At 39.3% G+C, this 20,548-nt stretch overlaps 1 protein-coding gene across 3 annotated transcripts in view; it reads right to left on the bottom strand.

Annotated features, from left to right (window-relative positions):
- NVL (nuclear VCP like) overlaps positions 1–20,536 on the bottom strand; it is a 38,108-nt gene extending 17,572 nt beyond the window's left edge. The window contains exons 1-18 of one of the 3 annotated variants that reach the window (XM_066178185.1): positions 20,454–20,536; positions 18,483–18,556; positions 17,851–17,903; positions 17,664–17,760; positions 16,755–16,809; positions 15,954–16,220; positions 15,013–15,136; positions 14,634–14,710; positions 14,220–14,354; positions 12,671–12,772; positions 10,716–10,833; positions 10,114–10,258; positions 7,554–7,824; positions 5,107–5,325; positions 4,424–4,528; positions 3,600–3,662; positions 2,325–2,444; positions 1,543–1,642 (exon numbers count right to left, since the gene is read on the bottom strand). In XM_066178185.1, coding sequence (XP_066034282.1) covers positions 1,543–1,642; positions 2,325–2,444; positions 3,600–3,662; positions 4,424–4,528; positions 5,107–5,325; positions 7,554–7,824; positions 10,114–10,258; positions 10,716–10,833; positions 12,671–12,772; positions 14,220–14,354; positions 14,634–14,710; positions 15,013–15,136; positions 15,954–16,220; positions 16,755–16,809; positions 17,664–17,760; positions 17,851–17,903; positions 18,483–18,556; positions 20,454–20,510 — 2,182 coding nt within the window. In that variant the 5' untranslated portion in view covers positions 20,511–20,536. Of the gene's footprint in view, positions 1–1,542; positions 1,643–2,324; positions 2,445–3,599; positions 3,663–4,423; positions 4,529–5,106; positions 5,326–7,553; positions 7,825–10,113; positions 10,259–10,715; positions 10,834–12,670; positions 12,773–14,219; positions 14,355–14,633; positions 14,711–15,012; positions 15,137–15,953; positions 16,221–16,754; positions 16,810–17,663; positions 17,761–17,850; positions 17,904–18,482; positions 18,557–20,453 lie in introns of those variants that run through there. The other 2 variants (XM_066178187.1, XM_066178186.1) reach the window with 2 other exon arrangements.
- Positions 20,537–20,548: the final 12 nt, after the last annotated feature.

Genomic DNA, 20,548 nt, shown 5'->3' with positions numbered 1-20,548 from the left:
TAGATATGACGCTCCTGAGAAACACTTCCAAATAGGGCTGCTTGATACAAATGCTTGCAACAGCACAACTAATGTAGGGAGAGATCTCTTTCCTAAGGCAACCTGATGACACTCCCACCAACACTCTCGGTACATCCACCTGCACATACACACAGTATAACATTATTTTCTATTCTGCATTGCATTAGCAAGCCACGCCAGGAAAACCTGCCATTTTAAGCCAAAGAATTTCTACAAGCAGGTAGAGATTTAAGCCTCTACTGCTCACACTTCACCACATGGAAGGCTTGAAAGTCTGTCATGGTGCAAAAAATTTCAGACACTGGAAGATATTCCTCCAAATCTTTGAAGCTTTTGACCATTGGAATTAAAACCACCTCATAGTTGCCTATTATAGATGATTTCTGACCAAACTTTCCTTAATTTATAGAACACAACCAATATCAAGTATTTTAACTTTCTCATCTTCCAAATTATATGCAAAATAGCTACGCTACTATTTTTCCTGTTAAGCATTTTTTCAGCAAAACTCTACATCTTAATATATGCAGGTAAGAAACAACTATCTCACTGTAAGTAGGAACTTGCCAAATACCTGTTCTAGGTGCAAAAGTTCTTTCCAGAATTTAGGTACCCACACCAGTATGGTTTTACCAAGACAGACTTGTAACCCTGTATTTCATTTCAGTTAAAACATCCAGAAAAATGCTCATAACCGAGAAAGTGCAACACCTTCACGCTTGTTTGTTTCTAAATTGACAACAAATTCCTTTATTTACAACCCACAGCTTCCTCGTGGAATTCCAATTCAAGAAAGACAAGTTTCTTACTATGTATAAAACACAAGACTCCTCCATAATACTAAACAAACAAAAAACAGACAGAGACAGAAAGTTGCCAGTAAAAAACACCATGTTTGTAAAGCAGACATCAGTGTTTAGCTTATTAAACGAGAAGATGCTGCTGGAATTGCAAGAGCTACCAAAAACTGAAGAGCCAGCGAGGGAGAAAAGACAGCTGTTGATATCCAAGCTGGACGGAACATAAGAAACAGGAGAGTAACTGTTCCAAACAAAATCTAGTATGGAACACAGAGCCAAGGAAGCAAAACATAAGCAAATGGAAGAATGACTTAACATGAGACAGATGTCTTAAGGCAAAAAAAAAAAAAAAAAAAGATAGCAGAAAACTAAAAGGCTGTTTTGGGTAGAAAATCAATTTAAACAGTTAAAAAGAAAAAAAAATACATTTTAGGCTTCTTTTCTGCTTTTACATTGCAAGGAGATAACCCACAGCAGTCAAAGGTCTATCAAAGCATTTTAACAGCAAGGGTATCAGATGCTAAGTGAAACACATTTTAAAGAGATTGCTTTATCCACATGAACATGGAACAGATCAAAAAAGCTTTGGATTTGAGCAGACGCAGTAATTTTAAATACAGAACAGGCTTAGTTACAGAGTTCAAATATTTAGGAACACGTGATTTTGGTAGGAGAGAACCAAGGAGGTCTGACTTCTTGTTCCTGACTTCTGGGTCCTTACCTGGCCGGTTTGTGGCAGCCATGATGAACACCTGCTGCCGATTCTCCAGCCCGTCCATCTCTGTCAGGAGCTGGTTCACTACCCGCACACTGGCGCCTGACTTTGGAAGGAGAAATTTGGCAACAAAATCAAAGAAACAGTGGGAACGTGAGTATTTCAAGGTAAAAGAAACACAAGATCTACTAATTCCATGCACTGAAATATTACTCAAAGAAAAAGTTTCTTTTTCACACTTTCAATATAGATTGTAGATCCTTCTCTCATATTCTTAATACGTCTCCATCCCAAATTCATGCTATCTACACACTTCCCACTTATTTTAACACGTGGCAAACCTTTTCTTTCCCATCAAAACTAAAGGATCCACATAAAGGATTACATATAAATGTTAGTAGTAGTTGTTCTGATATCTACCTCAACAAGAACACACAAAATTTCTCAATATTCAGTTTTTTGAGAGAAAAGAGTTCTTGAATACTGAACCTCTGAAACAACACTTTAAGCAGGTGAGATACTGAGAGGTAAATAGTAATTCCATAGCAATGACATCCTATAACTAAACTCAAAACCTTAACCTAATTTTCTCTGGATATTTCTCTATATAAGCATATGAAAAAAGGTATTAAGCTTTATAAAACTTGACCAACATATTTCCCTCAAACAAAAGGCTAGCGGACTGCATTTCTTGGGAGACACTCTTCTGGATACTTCTGTTACCTGCAGCATCCCAAAAGCTGTAACTGAGAGCATTTATTTGTGGAGATATCTCAAGGCCCACTCACCTCACGGTCAGACCTCCGAGGGCACAAAGCATCCACTTCATCAAAGAAGATAACACAGGGGGCTGAATTCCTGGCACGCTGGAATACCTGACGCACAGCACGTTCACTTTCACCAACATACTAAAAAAACAATAATGAAACAACGTAAGACACTAAGATTTTGCTTGGAAAACAAAATCAATAGTTTTAAACAGTATTTAAGGTACTTTGCAAGGGAGAAATGCAATCTACTAATCTGTTTTTTTCTGACAACATTCTTTTATCTCTGTTTCCTTACTGATCTTAATTTACATGGGAACTGTCACTCACTGAATTTTGACAAATTGCAGTACATTCAGAGTTTAATAGAATTCCTTTTTTCCTGGGCAATAACTCTAACATGCCCTCATTTTGGTGATGAGAATTAACAAATACAGTCTTAATTAAGGACCCTGTTGTTCAGCTGTTCATAAACAAACCCAGTGAGCAATGTGAACGCAATGAACATCTGAAGTTCACAGAGTTGTTGCCTGAAGACAGGCACTTGGTGGTAGGGAACAGAAAAGTCACCCAGAATTTCACTTTGAAGGCTGAATTGTAGGAATAGGGGCTGTGAAGTTGTAAATGCAAACACTTAATTTTTTCCAAACATGTTTTGACACAATTTATATGTTAACACAGTCTCTGAACCACAGCCAACCATTTTCTCTGTATTCCCCAAGGAAGTTGGGCTCCTCATTAATTTAAGTGTTGTTATTTCCTGCCTGTATCAGTACTTGAAGCAGACATATAAAAATGTTTGGGAAGAGATCAATCAAACCCAGTATGTGAGTTTCAGCTTCCACATTACTGATAATGGCCTCCCCAGATGGAAACTGCAGCCACCTTGCTCAGTTCAACACATTCTCTTGACTCTAAAAGAGACTGAAGTTACATCACAGCACTTCCGAGTCCAGTGCTTCAAAAATTTGAATTACAGCACTTTTACCTGTTGACATTTAAAATCTCCATGCTACAGAAACGCAGTGATGTATGTAGCTGGTCATTTAGAAACCCTACTTCAAGTCAAGAAGGCTCCACCTGCCAGGTAATTTGAACTAAGATAAATATTTAAGCTACACAGGTGACTTTTTTCTTTTCATATGAACAACTTCACTACTAAAAACTTTAAGGAGAGGTTAAATAAGGCAGTTTCAGCTGCACCAGTACCAGTTGTGTAATTATCAGGAATTTTGCTTGCCCCACATTTTGGACAAGAATTCCATAAATAACAAAAGCCCCATGATTAGCACATACCATATTTAGCAGCTCAGGACCTTTCACAGAGATGAAGTTCAGTCCAGACTCATTAGCCACGGCCTGTGAAAAAGGTAAAGCCAGATGGATATAGATATATATAAAACACACATTTCTCATGTGTCTGCTTGGCTTCTGCCCATGGACTGATAAACAAATACAAGGGAAGGAACACAGTTAGCAACTGTTTGCAAAATACAGAAAACAGTACAAAGCATAATTATACGCAATTAAGAGTGGGAGGGGCATGGCGAATTTAGCAATGTACTCTCTCTCTCTCTCTCTGATGAGGCAGTTCCAGATTCACACCCCACCCCCCACACCAGCTGAAGAATGTCCAATAACTATGGGAGTTAAAGAGATAATCAACTCCATAAGAGCACCTGAAGACAAAAAGAGAAACAATCTGAAATTTGCACAATTGTCTGCATTTACGTGGAGATGCAGTAAGAACTGAAATGCTCAAGAAGCAAAACAGAAGTATTTTCAGTAAGAGCTGCAGAGTACTCCCAAACATATAATTTAGTTGCAGTAAAATATCCCACAGAGTGGTTATCCAATAGTTTCTACTTGTCTTTGCTACTTTTTCCTTAACCAACTTCATTCCTTCAAGTTTCGCAGGAATTCCCTCTCCATTCAAGCAAAGTTGTAACTTTATGCAAGAAAAATCAAATCACTTCAGCACAAAGGCCTACATTTAATTTTCTGATGAGATGTGGTACAAAAAGCCAACTTCTTGCACTATGATCCAGACTCATCCTACAAAAACATCCATCTCAAGAAGATTCTTCAGTGTTTTTAATGATGTTTAGAAAATGCATTACCTTTGCTAACAGTGTTTTGCCACACCCTGGAGGCCCTGCAAGCAGGACACCAGCTGGAGTAGTCAGGCCCAGAGCTTTAAACTGCTCTGGGTTTCTCACAGGTGCCTAAAAAGAAATCATCGTTGTTATCTCTGGCATAAAGAAAACATGAAACTTTTCATTTTAGTTTCAGCTGGATGAAAAATCGTTCATAACAATTTCTTAATTCCAACTTTTTATAGACTAAAAGAATAAATATTTGATCAGCACCCTAGTATCTTGCCCTGCTAATTACCCCTAAATGGGAGAAATATCCTTATTCAGAGGTAAAGATTTTATTCACCGAAGTTACCTAAAGGTGTTAATGTTATGTTTCCCTCCGTCTGGCAGCAAGATTGCTAGGCTTCCAGCTAAGTAGTCCCCAGTTCTTTGTGTGGCAGTTGCATAACCAAGGTTATAGGTACATAACTTTTAGAATACTTAAAGATTAGCAATACAAACATGCTGAAAGCATGAATACAAAAGGAAAATATTAAATACAAATGCCAGACTTGAAACAAATTCAGAAGTGAATTATACAAGCTTGACTGTTTTAAATAAAGATATTACAAAATACCCCTGCACCTTAAATAAATATTGAAAACAGTTTTATTTCCTGCATAGGGGGAGTGCAAAAGCTCTTTGGAAGTAAGGTTAGGACATACCAATATTGCCATGGTCAGCTCCTCCCGAACATCCTCCAGGGCTCCGATGTCTGCCCATGTCACATCAGGGATTGTGACAAAGCCTTCTCTCTTGGCAGAGGGCTGTACTGATGACAGTGCAACAATAAAATCATTCATCTCAATGCACAGCTTCTGCAGCTGCTCCTCAGGCAAGGGGGCTTGCTCCTTCAGCAAATCCAAAAGTCTCTGCAATTCATCCTTAAGGTACGTGGAAAGGGAGAGAAAAGATTATGCAACTGGGTTAGACTTCCAGACTCTTTTCAGGGATTTTCCAAAGCCACACTTCAACTATCAATCAGATTATTACTTACAGTACACATAAATTATATAAATTACTATTAATGACAAAAATGTTTCAGGGAAGCTCCGTGTACATTTAACAGGTTTGAAAGCACCAAGCTGAGCCTAAAATCTTGATTTAGATTCTACAGAAAATGAGCTAGCACTTGTATTTTGCCTTTCAGTTATTCCTACTGTTTCTCTCACATTGACGAGAAGAAAGGTATTTCCATGCTGAAATTTCCAAAATATGTATTATTTATATGTATTAATTCTGCTTTAACAAGAAACTGTTTTCAAGAGAAAGTCAAAAACTGCTGGACAGCACAATTCCAACGATTCGCAGATTATTCAGTTTTGTATAAACTGTTAAAGCTCTCAACACACTTCTGGAATATACACTTTGATTTAACACCATCTAATTTCAAGGCAACTCATTTCCTCAGCCTGGTTAGACATGGTTCTGCAATCAGGCCCTGATAAAGTCTGGGCAAACAGGACAGAGATGCAGAGTAATGCTTTGCTGCACTGCCCCATGCTGCAGGCCCCAGTGACCAAGGGAGGTACATTCCAATTTCTACAATCAGTTCAATATTGGGAACTGAGAAAATATTTCATCAAAGAACTTTAGATCGTCACAACATAAATGCAGCCCCATTCTAATACAGAAAAGCAGTATCAAAGCAAACTGGTACTGCTGCTGTTTTACTACAAGTAAAACTATCAGGATTTTCATTGTAAGACTGAGGGAGAAAAAATAAATGTACAAACTCTTATGTTTCAACGTTTTCCCTACTGGAGTATAAAGGAAAAGTATCACTTCCTATCAATTTCAGCTAGGATAGCTCTAGAACTGACCACAAAGAAATACAAGTGCTTAGAATGCCTGATATTCCTTTTAAGTCCTCTCTCCTCTTCTTAACAGAGCCATTGAGAGAAACTCTGAAATAGCCAAGACCACTGGGTTTGTTTACTCGAATTGTGTGAATGATTTTTAAAGGTTTTGTATGTTTATTTTTCCATTATAAACATAATACAAGGGTTTTAATGACAATACCCTGTATTAGACTATGTCAACCTCCTGCCAGCTATCAAAACATGGCTTTGTTAGCATTAGACTTCCTCATTCTCAATGACCCCTTTGATCATGGTGATGCTGATAAAAGCTGCAACTACCTGCCCCTCCCCACTTTCTTTTGGCTATAGCAGGCCTCAGGAAGCACTGGGAGGTATAAGCACCATGCTTATGTTACACTAATACAAAGGCTTACTACAGCTTTTTACACTGATTTTTGTCATCACAGCAACAGTGCTCTTTGACAGCCCTCTTAAAAACAGAATTTGAGCACAATGTGCATTTAAGCCCACTTATCTCCAGACAAATCTTTAGGAGGCCTGCAGATAATGAAGGCATATACAGACTCCAAATTTTGAGAAGCAAGACCAAGGATTTCTTTATAAAAGTTGTTCTGCTTCACTAACCTTCATGTTATTTAGGCCAGAGAATAATTCTAGCACTTGAAATACTATTTTCTGCACCAGCCTTCCAGTTGTGCTGCACATTAACAGCTCCTCCTTTCCTCAAACCTGCTACAGGTACTAGGCACCACGTGTGATTTACCTCAAGTAATCACATAGCTGGAAGGCAAACAAAGGCTGCATAAATACTTCTAGACTTTGGCTTACTGTAACTCTACCAGGCCAGGGAAGAGCCTCAGGCATCATCACAGACATTTCACCGAGGGCACAGCAAACAGCTGGTGCAAAATATTCAGTGCCAAGTCTGATACTTTTAAATTCTGTTACAGTCAATACACTTTTGAAGAGAGATACAGACACTCTTTGAAGCTCTGCTCTGCTAGAAGACAAAACAACACAGCACAAACAAACCAAAAAATCCCAGGGAGAAAACACACCTTGTATAAAACATGAACATAATTTTTAGGAGGACGGGATTTGGGATCCACTTTTCCAGACCCATTATATGGGTCATTAGGAGTTACACTCCTGCCTTAGAAGCTGCCATTTCTAATTCTAAATTTAATATTGGGGTGGCTGTGGATGTTTGAGAACTTATGAGTAATGACTTTCACAACTCTAAAGCAACTCTCCAGATGTCAAAAACACACACTTCAAGGAACACAGACCTTAGGTGGAAGCTCCGGTTGGTTGGTGCCCTCCTCCACCAGGATGTGTGTTCCCGTCCCCAGGCTTCCTTCAGCTGTGTTCCCCCCAGAGAGTGTGCGACTCCTGCCGTGCTCCTCAGATGTTATCAGGACCCTGTTGACCGTGCCCATGGCCGCCTCCCGGCACAGGGCCATCAGATCAGCCCCCACATAGCCCGGGGTCAGCCGCGCTAAATGGCCGAACTCAAACGACTCAGGGAGCTTCAGTTTTCGACACAAAGTCTGAAGAATCCTAATCAAGTAAGGGGGAAAAAAGAGAAAAGATAAAGCTGGAGAAAAAACTATTACTATTTTTTTTCACATGAAAATAAACAGCATTTAATGTCTTCTTCAGTCCACATGGACTGAAGTAGCACAGTGGGAAGTTTCTGCTCAAGTAGGAAGTAACCAACACTGAAACCCACAGAACTGTGCTGTAAACTTCCTGTCTCTTCTTAAACAAAAACCAACAGCCTCAACCAGGCACTGCTAATCCATGGTCTTGGTGACTCAAGTATTACAGGTCACCTTTCAACCCTAATTTATACCCAAAACTGACAGGCTAGGTTTCAGTGTACCACGGAGATGCACACAAGTTATCCACTGATACATTTAACCTTGTATTGCTAACAACCTAAGCTTGCACTGCCTGTTCCACGCCACTTTTAATTTTTTTTTTACTGGAGAACATACACAACTAGCTATTCTGCAAGAAGCAAATAAAATTAGACTGTGTGAGGAGCTCTGGTTTAATCTTCAGTATTTTTCCCTGACCACTGAAAGCAGAATACAATACAACGGCAAAATATCACTTCATTGGGAAAATATTTTTAAAAGGCAGCACAAACCAAGGAAGTCCAGATCAGTAACATACTTCTAGTTCAAATAAAAACTAGTTCAAATTATTTCTAGATCAAATAATATAGCTACAGAAAAGTTATGAAAAAACCAAGTGATTAAACTCTTCAAAACTCTAAAATTATAATATATTTCATCTGTTTCCCTCCGCACTAGCATGTTCCATCATCTCTCCTTTTGATCTTTATTAGGGATAATAGCCTGTTTCTCAAGATTTTTTCAACCTGTCTGACAAGAGCTGTAGTTAATCAATTGAGTCCAAGTGTAAACAGTTCAGCACTACAAATGGCTCAGTCTGAATTTTCACAAGAAAACACCAGGTAAAGCAAGATCTCCAGGTACACTTTCTCATCTCACTCTACTCCTTAAGGCTGCAGAACCACAACTAAGCAGTTCAAATCTTGCCTTCAGCAAGACTCAGCCTGTAAATCAGCACACCATGAAGACTCAGGCCTATGCAACCCTTTCATTTTAAAATAAAGGAACAAAGCAACACCACCATACCTTCCACAAAACAAAACAGAAAACAGGAGGAGGGAAGAATTTGAAAAAGAAAATCATCAGTCCCTGTAAGTCGACACGTGTAGGAACACAAATACAAATAAACAATAATATGAATGTCTGTGACTCCACTCGAACCTGTGAACGATCACTACACACCACAATGGCTCTGCCATTCACAACTCCGGTCCTTCAACACTGTGCTATTTCTGGGAATATCAGCATTTTAACGTGTTCCTAGGAACTGTCAGAGATCACAACTCTCCTCAGGTGACTCCTTAGGTCTCTAACCATCTGCATGTCTCGCCCACAGCCAAGAGAACACAATTACTCCAGGGCACTAAACCTGGAGGAAGAAGGAAGGAAAGAGAAAAAACATAAAAGGAGGTATGGCCAAAAGGGGGGAAAAATCCCTAGGGTGGAATAATGGCCTGAGTGCTGACAACACAAAGTGGGCAATACTGCAAGCAGAAGTGCTGGCCTCTTCAACTTAGAAATATAATTATTTGAGAATAAGAAGAAACTTGCCCTTCGACCTTTCTTTCCTTTTCATAACAAGTTAAGCTGTAAGTTTTTCAAACTTCCCGTCCTGTGTTTTTTGCTGTTGAGGAAATGAGTAGCAGTTCTTTTTTAATTAAAAATGCAAAAATGGACTTCTAACTTAGTCTGATAGTCATAGATCTTTGGAGAAAAAAGGGACAGTTACACAACACAGGATGACTGCAGCTCAGCTTAATGCTTGGACTGGTGTATTTCCATGAGGAACAGAATGGAGGAATCCAGGCCTGTTGCCTAAGGTACAAACAGGCTTCACTTAATTTATGTTCCTAATATAACAGTTACACAGAAGCACCAAAGAAAGAACGTTAACTTCCTGAACATGAGGAAAGATACATTTGACTCCACCATCTATACTGTCAGGCACTTGGAAAGCCATTAACATAATATTAAAAGCAGATCTGCACTCAAGAAAGAAAATTACTCCCAGTTTAGGCACAGCTACCAAGACAAATAGTCTTAATGTCTTCTGTGACTTTTCAGTGTGTGCTGACCCTCAGGTGTGTACAGGTACAAACAGAACTAAACACAATAAAGTACTTGTCCTTAATTTGTATGTTAACTTATGCATGGTTTTCTTACTTATCAATGTATCAAAAAGCAAGTTTAACTTCACAACACGTACTTCTCTCTTGCCCCTTCATCTGGGATCCCTAAACAGATTTCTCTGTCAAATCTCCCAGCTCTCCTCAGTGCAGGGTCAAGGGAGTCGGGTCTGTTTGTTGCTCCAATAACAAGGACCTGGGTGGTGGCAGCCACATTATTCAAGTCTAAGGGAAAGAAGGAAGGAAGTCAGTACTCATACTTACTGTCCAAACTTTGTTCCCATATCTGTGGGACTCTGCAGCACATGATAGTAGTCAACAGAGATAAACTAATCAACAGTCAGACCGAACTGCTGCTCTTCTCTACTACTTAAAACTTACATTTTGCAGAATCAAGCAAAAATTTAAAAATTAACAGATTCATTAATTATTAATAAATTTAACAGGTTCCCCCATTATTTCTGTTTGTACAACAGACAGGCTTATATAATGCTGTACAGACCACTGTGAAAATATTGTAGCATTATGATCTTCCCACCACTCCCCAGGCAAACTGTGCCAAAACAAGATAAATTATTGCCACTATCTCCTCTGAAGTAGGCACAAGTCACTACTGAAGGGAAGCAGACAGTGAGCCTGACAATTATAATCTGGTTTTAGCACAGCTGCTCCTGAAACCCACCATCCATACAGGTCAGGAACTGAGCTACAATCCTCCTCTCCATGTCCTTGGATGCGACTTCTCTCTTTGGGGTGATGGCATCGATCTCGTCAATGAAAAGGACACATGGAGCACTGGACTGGGGAGCAAGAAAGACTCACAATTACAAAACCATACTGACAGAGTGTATTACAAGAAAGAAACGTTCCAGGTTTTCTGATTTGTAACTCTTACAGTAAATCTGCTGTACAATCAAGCCCTGGAACAATTCTGTTGTTCTTGCTGACAATCTGGAGAGTAACCAGACTGTGAAACTTCACTGATCTGAAGCTACAGAATAATTAAGGCATGAGATTTAAAATGTCTCTACACGCTGTCTAAAACTTAAATATACCTCTGTGTTGCCGTATGTTTTCCCTAAATATTCGATTGTGACTGCCTGCTGAAGTCCATAAATGAAAATCACACAAGAAAGGTCTGGTTTGGTTTGTTGTTTGTTTTGTTAGTGACATTAGAGCTGTGGAATTTCAAGAGTAGCATTACTGACACACAGAACTAAACAAAAGGAGCAGCAGGTGGTCATGGAGCTTCAGGACTACTACAGGGCCTGGCCATGTTCAAAGAGTAAAACAGAGCAGTGAGAAACTCCCACAAGTGTTCTAAAATGCCATGAACTTCATCAAAAGCCAACAAAAACACAGATTAATAATCAGTGTAACTAATAAAACGATGCTTAGCTGATTTAAGATCATTAATACTCCTGAAAAGCACTAGTAGTGCAAAGGAATACTTGAAAACACTGGAATCTTGTTCCAAGAAAGTCCCAGGTAAAAAACCCACGTCGTCCAGGCGCTGCACTGGGTGTTCCCAGGCAGCGGCTGCGCCATCTCGTGGTCATTCCCTTTCCCGCTGTGCCATTGGGGGAAAGGCCGTACACAACCCACAGCGCCCAAATAACGAGGAATCGCTGTCTTTTCCTCTGCACAAAAACTGCTGCGAAAACTAAGGGGAGAAACTACTTAAGAGAATGTAAGAGACTAGCAGAAAGGCAAGAGATTTTATTGTAGACATACTTCATGCAATAGATGTTATTTCTGTAACAGTAATTTAGAGCAACCTCCTCTTGATCACAACATACACAAAACATATGTAATTTCTAAAAACTCCTTGCCGTAATCTATGTAATTTTATGCTAAAAAACTTCTTAACAAGGCTCTCTAAAAATTAAAATTTAGTATGAACAGGAAACATAAGCAACAGCTTCGCAGTCAACTTTTTTGCCCTTGTTTAGGGGCATACTTTAAATACCTACATACAGTAGAGGAGAGTAGAAACATGAAATAAAGTCAAAAAACCAGAACATTCTCAAAGATCAGGAACAGAAAGCTGACCTCAAGAAATAAAACATCATCCCCACACTAAAATCCAGAAACATCTGCATTTCTTTAAAATAAAATTGTCTCAACCTCTCTCGTTCTCTTTGTTTCCTACTACATCCAGAGGTCACACCAAAGCAAGACTTTAACTTTTTTCCTGCTCTTATCACGTCTGTTCCAAATTTCCTGCTTTCTACCTAGACTGCCAAAGCCTAAAATCTACATTCACTCAAATTCCATGCCATACAAAACTAGCAAAAGCCCCTTTGTAATAAAAAAGCACAACGAACTACTCCTATTTTTTTTCTTTTATATATCAAGCCAAGCAGATCCAAATATACAAATAATTTATGTTGCTCTCTACATTGCTATGATGAACCACCTTTTGTCGAGGCTTCAGAATAGTAAGCTTTGTGCTCTCTGACATCATGACAAGTACAATGGAATTCTGCTCCCAGAAGGGGAGACCAGTCATGTGTGTAGCAGGATAAAGATTCACTCACTCACATTTACTCAAATTCAAACCACAGCAACAAAGTATGAATCTTTACAAAGAAAAAGACAAACAATTCACAGAGCTATTTCCAGTGGATGTCTTACCACAGCCTGCTCAAACAGCTCCCTCAGTTTCTGCTCAGATTCCCCCGACACTCCAGACACAATCTCTGTTGCTGCCACCTTCAACATCGGGAGTTCAAGCTCCTGGAAGGAACAAGGAACATTTTATGATATATCCAGGGGTTAGAAATGCTGGCTGCCCTTGAGGACAAATATTTTTTAATATGACATCTTTCAAACCTACAATTGACATATTCAAGACTAAATCTTTAGGAATTTTAAAAAAAGAGAGGGAGCATACTCCAACTCAAAATGAGTAACAAAGCATTGCTTAGGAGTGTGGAAGGTATTTCCCACCAGATTTGGTTCCCAGAGTCCTGTTCCAGAAATATCTATGCAGGACTGTACAGTAAGACACTTGAAAAGCTCACACTCAAAGTTTTCTGCTATTAAAAATACTGCAACTTTAATAGACTGTAGCACAGTATTGCTACAGGTTGTTGCAGTCTATTTCAAGCTCTTGGAATTACATATAAAAGAAAGCTATCCCTAATTTAACATATAGAAGAAAATTAACCCTAATTTATGCAACTCAAGGCCACCAGAGACCCTATGGTGTTCAAAGAAGATACTTTGCCTAAAAGAGCATCACTGAAAATCTCTTACTTAAGAAAAAAAAATATTAAAAAGAAGTCATTAAATTTAATTAATCTCAAAGTTTTTCACTTGTGACATGCTTCTTTCCTCAAATGTAGTACCCTTCCAGCATACAAATACTTATTGAAGCATTAAATGTCTTAAATTATTTGAAGGGTTCAATTTTACAATAAGGCATTAGAAAGAAAACATCCAAATCTTCTTAATTAAAACTTTGGAAACAATGTCAGAAGGGTGTTACCTACATTTCAGGAATAAATATCAGTATTTTCTTTATCTGCACTACAAAAGTCAGTAGTTTACATACATTTAAATTTAAGCTTACAATCAGTAACATTTAAGGAGCAACTGTATTAAAGGAAATGTCCATGGTTACCACTGAGAGCCCTTAAAAGTCCTTAGATTTATATTCGAAACAGGAACAGTGGCACAGCAGCTTCACCATCACCCCAAACTATTAACACCAGTAGTGCCATGTGCTCTGAAAACATCAGTATGACACAGGAAAGGCAAGATTCAGTTTTGGAATTCAGAAATCAGCTGTTTAACAGATACCACCCAACAGAATCAATGTAATGCCTCATAAAGGTGGTATAGTTGGGTCTAGACTTAGAACAGTATGGTAAATCTAACCAAAATTATCTTTCATTTATACCCTTCTCAAAACACCTGTGCCTATGTTGTTTTGTTCTGGGAATGCCCAAAACAGTTGTATCATACATAAAACCTTGTCACTATGACTCTTTATGTATGAGGTTCTATCAAGTAAAGATTCAGATGGAATTTGAACAAAGGAAGTCAAGATCAACATACATCAGACTATCATAGGATGGCTAAAATGCAAAGTTTTAGTCTGTTCTAAAAGAAGATTATTCTCTTTTCCTCTAAAAGTATCTCAGAAAAAGAGGAAGCTGTAAATGTGAGGCCATCTCACCCCAGCAATTGCCTGTGCCAGCAGTGTCTTCCCACATCCTGGTGGCCCATGTAAAAGAAAGCCCCGGGGTGGAACCACTCCTAAGTGGGTGTAGACTTCAGGATGGCGGATGTGAAGGAGCATCTTGCAGATTTCCTGGTAAGAGCAAGAGAAATCTCCATTCAAATTGCAGAAATTAGTATTTGCTGTTCTTATAGGCAGGGCAAAATAAAGCAAGTTCTGTTTAACAATCTGAATTCAATGACTGCTTACAGAAAGATTAATCAGAGAAAAACCAACAGCCTCGTTGCTGTTGGTATAAGCAGCTTTGTTCAGTGCCATGCAGATGAACTCTGCAATCTTTCTTCTCTGTCATTTTTCATGTCACATTTTATTCAGTGCATCCTGTAGCCCACCAACAAAATTTTAACTAACCTTTAAAGTTTCATCATTGCCTCCTACATCCTCAAACTTCACTGAAGGGTAGTAAAGCTCTGACCCCTTATTTCTCACTGTTAAGGAGGAAAGACACATTTAATCATGGTATAAATGTATTTGCTAATACTGAACAAAACGTACTCAGCCTAAACAAACAGCTAAGCACACAGAGTAATATTTTTTTTTATTAGTAGTAGACACAGGACTGAAATATTTTTTTAGTACAACATTTTTTTTAAGGCTAAATTTCTTTTTAAAACTGCCTGGGGTCACTTCTCCGCACATTAGAAAATACTTCTTTGGTAACAGATTCCATGGTCTGATATTATCTCTTTGTTTGGAGTAACACACCAATAACACAAAAATAACTTCTCACCTTTCTTAAGTAACATGGATTCAATTTCTCCATCTACATCTGGAAATTCTCCTTTTTTTCTTTTTGCTCTCCTGCCCTTTGTCTTCTTTCTTTCACTCTCCAAGACAGAAAATTCTGTTGATTTCTAAGACATAAAAGCAGAATTATATCCACAAGACCTTCCAAGTCAGTGAACTTCTGCAAAAACTTAAAAGAACAAAATGCGTGTCTATGATGCTTAACTTACACAAATTAAATAAATAAAGACAAACAAGGCAGGAACCTACACCTTCTTTTAGTAGAAACTCTTTTTCGTACTTTGAATTTGCCTTATTTTTAAATGGGTTAATTACAATAGTCACTTTTTTTTGTTAAGAGAACACAGTAATGAGCAAAAAAAACCAAGCCAAAACCAACCGAACACCCTCAAAACTACTAACCAAGATCAGACACCAGTTGTTTGCATGCCATGGAGGAATCCACTTTGGGGATGAATACAACCATACGAATGTATTTACCCCATTGGAAACAATTTTTATTTCTAGTAAGACACAAGGGAGTGTAAGAAAATGTTATTCAGTGCTAAGACAAGTTAAATGCATGTGAGAGAAGGACTATTACAGGATAAAAGGAATAAAAAGAAGTTTCCTGTTTCCCCCAGGGTCACTAAGACTTTACCACTGGCTAAGGAAGACCACCTGCTGTGGCTGCAGCACGCCACAGGCCAGGTAGGCTGGCCACTGGCACATGCAATACACAACAGCTATGTTCCACTCATCTTTCTCTCATTATGGGCACTAATCTGGGGTTCCTTCATACCAAGAACTACATTTTCCTCAAACAAATCTGGAAGAAACTCATTATTTGGTGACTTTCTACCTTCTGTACAAACAGGCTTGAAATGGACCAGTTCTGTTCAGGCATCTACTGAGAACACCTTTGGTTTGTGAAACATAAAGTACCTCAGAAATCAGTTTCTTTTCCTCTCCTTCTCCATCTTCAGAAAGGTCAATGAAGAAGTCTTTCCCATCAGGAGTTTTATCAATGAACCAGCCACCATCAGAGATTCGTCTTTCACCTCTGGATTCTGGTGTGAGGGTGCTTGTTTGAGGTGCTGCTCTCACACGAGGAGAGGTCTCCACTGGGTCATTTTTTGGGGTGGGTGGAACAGAATCAGGATTTCCTTTCTTGTATAAGCTCAGCAGGGAACTGTTCATCTGATTTGCCGACTGCAGATTTACGTATTTGTAAAGGAAATACGTGGGACAGGTTTTAACTTGGATTATTTATATTTAGAGGTCAATGAAATCTATTTTATAAACACAATTCAGCATTATCCCTGCCAGAGAAAATAGGAAACGCATTTTCCAATCCACTCCTCTGCAAACCAAATGACTGCATATAAACCTGCATGTGCTGGCTGAAGGGGCAGCAGCCTTTGCAATTTCCGCTGGAATGACTCCTGTTAATGGGCAGGCACCTCTTTTGACAGTAGCTGGAGATGTCACTTCCTTCAATCACTTCATCCATTTGATAGCCAAGTCCTTCAGGCTCTCATGGTCCCTTCCCAAAAGTGATTCCCCACCACAAGTTCCTCTTTTCCCTTCAGAAAACAGCCTCCTTCCAGCTCCACAGATTCTCACCTGGAATTGCTAACTCTGGCTAGACCTCATCTCTATCTCCCCTTTTGAACTCTTCTAGTGCAATTTCAAAACATAGAATCATATATTATACAAATACAAACACAATAAAATACAACTTACTAGGTCTCCTGGATAATCATCATAGTCAGAGTCATCTGTGCCACTTCCACTAGTCCTTAACAGGGAGGGAAGACAAAAACTATTAATTTATCAGAGCACAACTGCAAGTAAGACATCTGTAAAATAAACCAAAAGCGATTTCCACAATGTGGTTCCCCAAAATCATGGTATGTAGCCTAATGCTGGAGAGAAATTCCTGACTCCCATGCTCTCAATCTTCTACTATGAATAGTTTAAAAATGCATCCTTTCCAAGTGTGTGATGATTTGGATCAACTTGCTAACCTGTCTGAAAGACATATATAAAATTGATGTAGGTTCATTCTGATTCAGTTCACTAAGAGAAACAGGAGCAAATCACTGCTGAACCAGACCAATCCTTCTGACAACTGCGTCCTACTTTCCCGTGAGATCCTCAATATCTATCCCAGGTTAGAGAAAACAGAACACTCCATGAGATTATGGACAGGGTTGGGAGTCAGGAAATCTTCATTCCAACCTCACGCCCACTGGTGGTTTACTCTGAACAGTCTGTCTGGTAGTTTCATCTCTCAGATGTGGCCAGTATCTCTCACACCCAAGAATGATTCAGAACAAAACAAAAGAACTGAAACACATGAGGAACAGGGCATTATGTGGAAAACTATCAAGGAAGCCATAAGGTTGTCCACTAATTCAGGGCTGTGTGTTCCCCACAGCAGAGAAATCACGATTGGCTCAAATATCTGCTTGTCTTCAGCACCAAAAAAGTTTCCAGTAACTACAGCTAACTCCTGAAGAAGACAAGCCTATGTGAAATCAAGGATCCACCTGCAACCTTGAAACAGCCAAAATAAACCAAAACCAGAAAGCCTTAAAGAAACGGTAACAGCAATGGCATTATTAATCTAGTGCTAAAAATTCTTCTTACTCATTTTTCTCTTGTTGTCTTGCTCTTTTGGCCACATGTTCAGATTCCAAAACTGCCAAATCTTCACGTTCTTTTTCATTACTGATTATTTCAAACACTGAAAGAAAAAGTTCAGCCATGGTAAGAATTAACAGCCAAAGCACAATCAAAGAATTTGTCATCTTGGACACAATATTAAAAGATCTACCTTTTGCAACTTGTATTCTAAAGGCGTTTCTTTTTCTTCGTCCATAATCTACACTGAAAAAACCCAAAACAAACAGGTTATACCAACTGATTTTTCCCTCAACACAATGTCACTGTCATTCCCAGTGGAAAAAGTACATGGGCAGTTGATTCCCAAGCTTCCACAGAGGTTCTAATTAAAAACTACCGGGGTGAAAATGTGTTTGTCCTGCTAAGCAACCGAGCAAGGTAATAGTGTATTACTGGATCCTCCATCTCCTCCCCATGTCTGCACTAAAAGTGTTATTTTCCCTCATACTTTAAACTCACTGAAGTAAACCCCTACATGCTGCAACGAACCTCCAGCTTTTTATTCAAAACAGAAAAAAAATCAACCCATCAAAATCGAATCCACAACTAGATCTGGTAATGCCAGTGCATTAATAAATGAGTCATTTAATGTATCAGCAGAGGGAAGGAATTTTATTGCTTCAATCAACCTCAACAAACAACTGGTAATGAGGGTAACATAAAGAAAATTGTAACTTTCATAATGAATCCAAGTGAACAAATATTCTAATTTATTCTACTTTATTTATTCTAATATATTCTACATTTTGAACACAGGATGTAAGAAGACAACTCTTGGCTCACCTGTAGGTTTTCTGCAAATCAGATGCTAGAATTCCAATGTCAACATACTCCCCACATTTACTGCTTGCAAGATACTGAAATGAAGAATTTTAAGCAGGGAATAAAATCTTTGTCAATCACTTCACCAGAACAGCCCCACCAAATATGCCTATTTTAAATTCTGCCCTCCTTAAAAGTTGAAATGAAAGTCAGAATCAGCTTTTCACTGCCTTGCAACCAACACCCCAGACAGTATTTCCCAATGAAATGGGAAATGCTAATTAAAGCACAGATTACTGGGCAGCTGTGCTTCCTGGGGAAAGGCAGCACCCTACATCTGGGGGCTTTGATGACTTCTGCTGGGTCAACTCTGTTACTTTTATTTAGCAAGAAAGAGCTGACTTTGTAGCCCCCATACCATCTTATTGCTCTGGTCCTCTCAGTTACACTCTTTTTGGTTTAGATCTCCCACCCTAAAAATGAAACCATTTCTATGAATCAGAATGGATACTCTCATAAGAACAGCTTTAATCTTTACAGGATGCTTTAGGGAATATTATAGAGAACTATGTTAAAGAAGTGAATTCCATCAAGTCTTTTTATTGCTCTGACAGCAGCTAATCCAACCCATTTTCAAGCCCAATTATGAAAGTGTGAGAAAATGTACTAAATTCCATGTACAACTGTACTCAATTTGCTTTCTTCCCCCACTCTCCAAATCAGCAGTGAGAACTTTTGATAACGTAAAGATGGGTTCCTTCTTAAAAAAGAGGAAGAAAATCCAGAATCATCCACAAGTGTCACAGCAAGGAGGATTTCAAACCCTCATTTAAATCAGTAACTCTATACAAAACAGTCAAATAGAATACATATTTAGCTTTTAAAATTATGTTGCACTTCAGATCACCCATGCACAGCTCCTGCCCTGCACGAAACATCAAGGCTACCATAAACCCATCTGAGTTTTCCACTCTGGAATAGCCAAGACACGCTCAATGTGATCTTGTGAATTAAACCAAGCAAGTTCCCTTGAGCAGTCACTGCCTCATTTTAAGGAATTAGAAGTGGATTACATTTATACACAGGCTCAGAGACCTGGTGTTCATGGTGCGAAGTCATTATAAAGTATCATAAGATGTGACATAGCACTGAAGGAATCACAGTCGTTCCCACATGTATTTGGTAAATAATCCCATTTCCCCCTTTTCTCAGCTATTCAAGAAAACCACTGTATATGTTTCCAAGTACAAACAGCATCAGCCATTATCACAGAATTGCGTGATCATTTAGGCTGGAAAGACCTCAGAGATGATCAAGTCCAACCCATGACTGATCACCACCACGTCCAGCAGACCACGCACCGAGTGCCACATCCAGTCCTTCCTTACACACCTCCAGGGACGGTGACCCCACCACCTCCTGAGCAGCCCGTTCCAATGTTTAACCACCCGTTCTGTGAAGAACTTCTTCCTAAGGTCCAAATACACACACACACACACACACATATACACATGCATTTACATACACACACCATATACCACGTGTATACCATACACCATATACCACACAGATTCACACCGTGTGTGCGTATATATATACACACATATACATATAGATATATATAGATATAGATATATAGATATATAGATATAAGAAAACTTGAGTATATGCCTTTCGCCCTACTCATTTCTCATGTGAAGCAGCAGCAGCCAGCCTCAAGACCAGAACTACTAAAGAGGACAGAAGAAAGACAGAAAAAAAACACCCCGATTTTACAGAAAATTAAAATAAATAAAGTAAACCAATACACCTTTCTAAAGCCTTTTTAAGCCCTTTCTAAAGCCCTCAGAGGCAGGGCCGGGGTTTGGCCCTCTCCTGAGCAGGCCGGATGCTCAAGGCCCCTCAGCCAGAGGGGGACAGACGAGCCCCCCGCCGGCTGCCGGTGTCGGTGGTACCGGGGGTGCCGAGGGTGCCCCGGCGGGCGAGCGGTACCTGTTTGATGCGCTGCTTCAGCCGGGGATCCGAGACGCGGCCGGGCCGGCAGCGCATGGCCGCCACCCCGCCTAAGAGGGGACTCCATTTCCCAG

Source organism: Chamaea fasciata, unplaced genomic scaffold, assembly GCF_029207755.1.
Source record: "Chamaea fasciata isolate MVZ Bird 193981 ecotype frontalis unplaced genomic scaffold, bChaFas1.0.hap1 SCAF_3, whole genome shotgun sequence".
Taxonomy (NCBI): domain Eukaryota; kingdom Metazoa; phylum Chordata; class Aves; order Passeriformes; family Sylviidae; genus Chamaea; species Chamaea fasciata.
The sequence above is the reverse complement of the archived record's forward strand: the minus strand, read 5'-3'. Positions and strand labels throughout refer to the sequence as shown.